Source organism: Dinoponera quadriceps, unplaced genomic scaffold (genome assembly GCF_001313825.1).
Source record: "Dinoponera quadriceps isolate SergipeBrazil2010 unplaced genomic scaffold, ASM131382v1 C3876232, whole genome shotgun sequence".
Taxonomy (NCBI): domain Eukaryota; kingdom Metazoa; phylum Arthropoda; class Insecta; order Hymenoptera; family Formicidae; genus Dinoponera; species Dinoponera quadriceps.
The window spans coordinates 1-741 of record NW_014567883.1 but is presented as its reverse complement, the minus strand read 5'-3'; the positions used below and the strand labels follow the sequence as shown (position 1 = coordinate 741).

Here is a 741-nt window from a genome sequence, read left to right as displayed (position 1 = left end):
TATATATATATATATACGTGTATATATATATATATATACACGTGACACATGTGGTATTTCGCACATTGTGACATTATACATAATACAAATGAATAAAATAAATAACCTGCGATAGAATTTCACGTCCATCTAAATTCTTGTTAACTAAATTGCCCATCCAAAATGCTTCTGCGCTGTCATTGAGAACCATCATTCCTTTAACGCTGTATATTAATTTCTCTACCATAGATTTTGCCGCAGGAATATATTTAGTTAATATTAAATCTTTCTTTTCTGTGCAATCGCAACATATAGTATGCAAGTATCGTGTACCACCTAAGTAAAATATCGCATAGATTAGAAAAAAATATTAAATATGCATTATTATAAATATTAATGCAAGTATACCACAGTTTTCAATTATAGTTTTAACAACAAATTCCCTAGTAAATTTGAATTAATTTTTATCGTGTAAATATTCAATCTCTTCTTAATATATAACAATATTAGCCTGGCCAATTATTCCGTGCGATTTTTTACATGTAAATGAAAGACGACTTCTTTATAGAAGGAAATACTACCGATATTAGAAGATTAATAAAATTTAGATTTGAAGCTTTATTACACAATTTATGTCATTAAAAGTTATAAATAAATAAATTATTCCTGTATTCGTCAGAGAATATGTTGTTGAAATAAAAATTACAAGTTATGAAACATAAATATATAAAAAAAAAAGTTATTTCCTACCTTGCATCATTT

The 741-nt window shown here is 25.8% G+C and overlaps 1 protein-coding gene across 1 annotated transcript; it reads right to left on the bottom strand.

The window, feature by feature from the left end:
• Nucleotides 1-106: 106 nt before the first annotated feature.
• On the bottom strand, nt 107-739 carry LOC106751498 (Fanconi anemia group D2 protein homolog; the record flags this gene model as incomplete). The annotated part of the gene is made up of 2 exons (XM_014632395.1): nt 730-739; nt 107-315 (listed from the first exon to the last, which is right to left on the bottom strand). Coding segments are annotated over exons 1-2 (219 nt in total), but the record flags the coding sequence as incomplete, so codon positions are not given.
• Between the last annotated feature and the right edge of the window lie 2 nt (nt 740-741).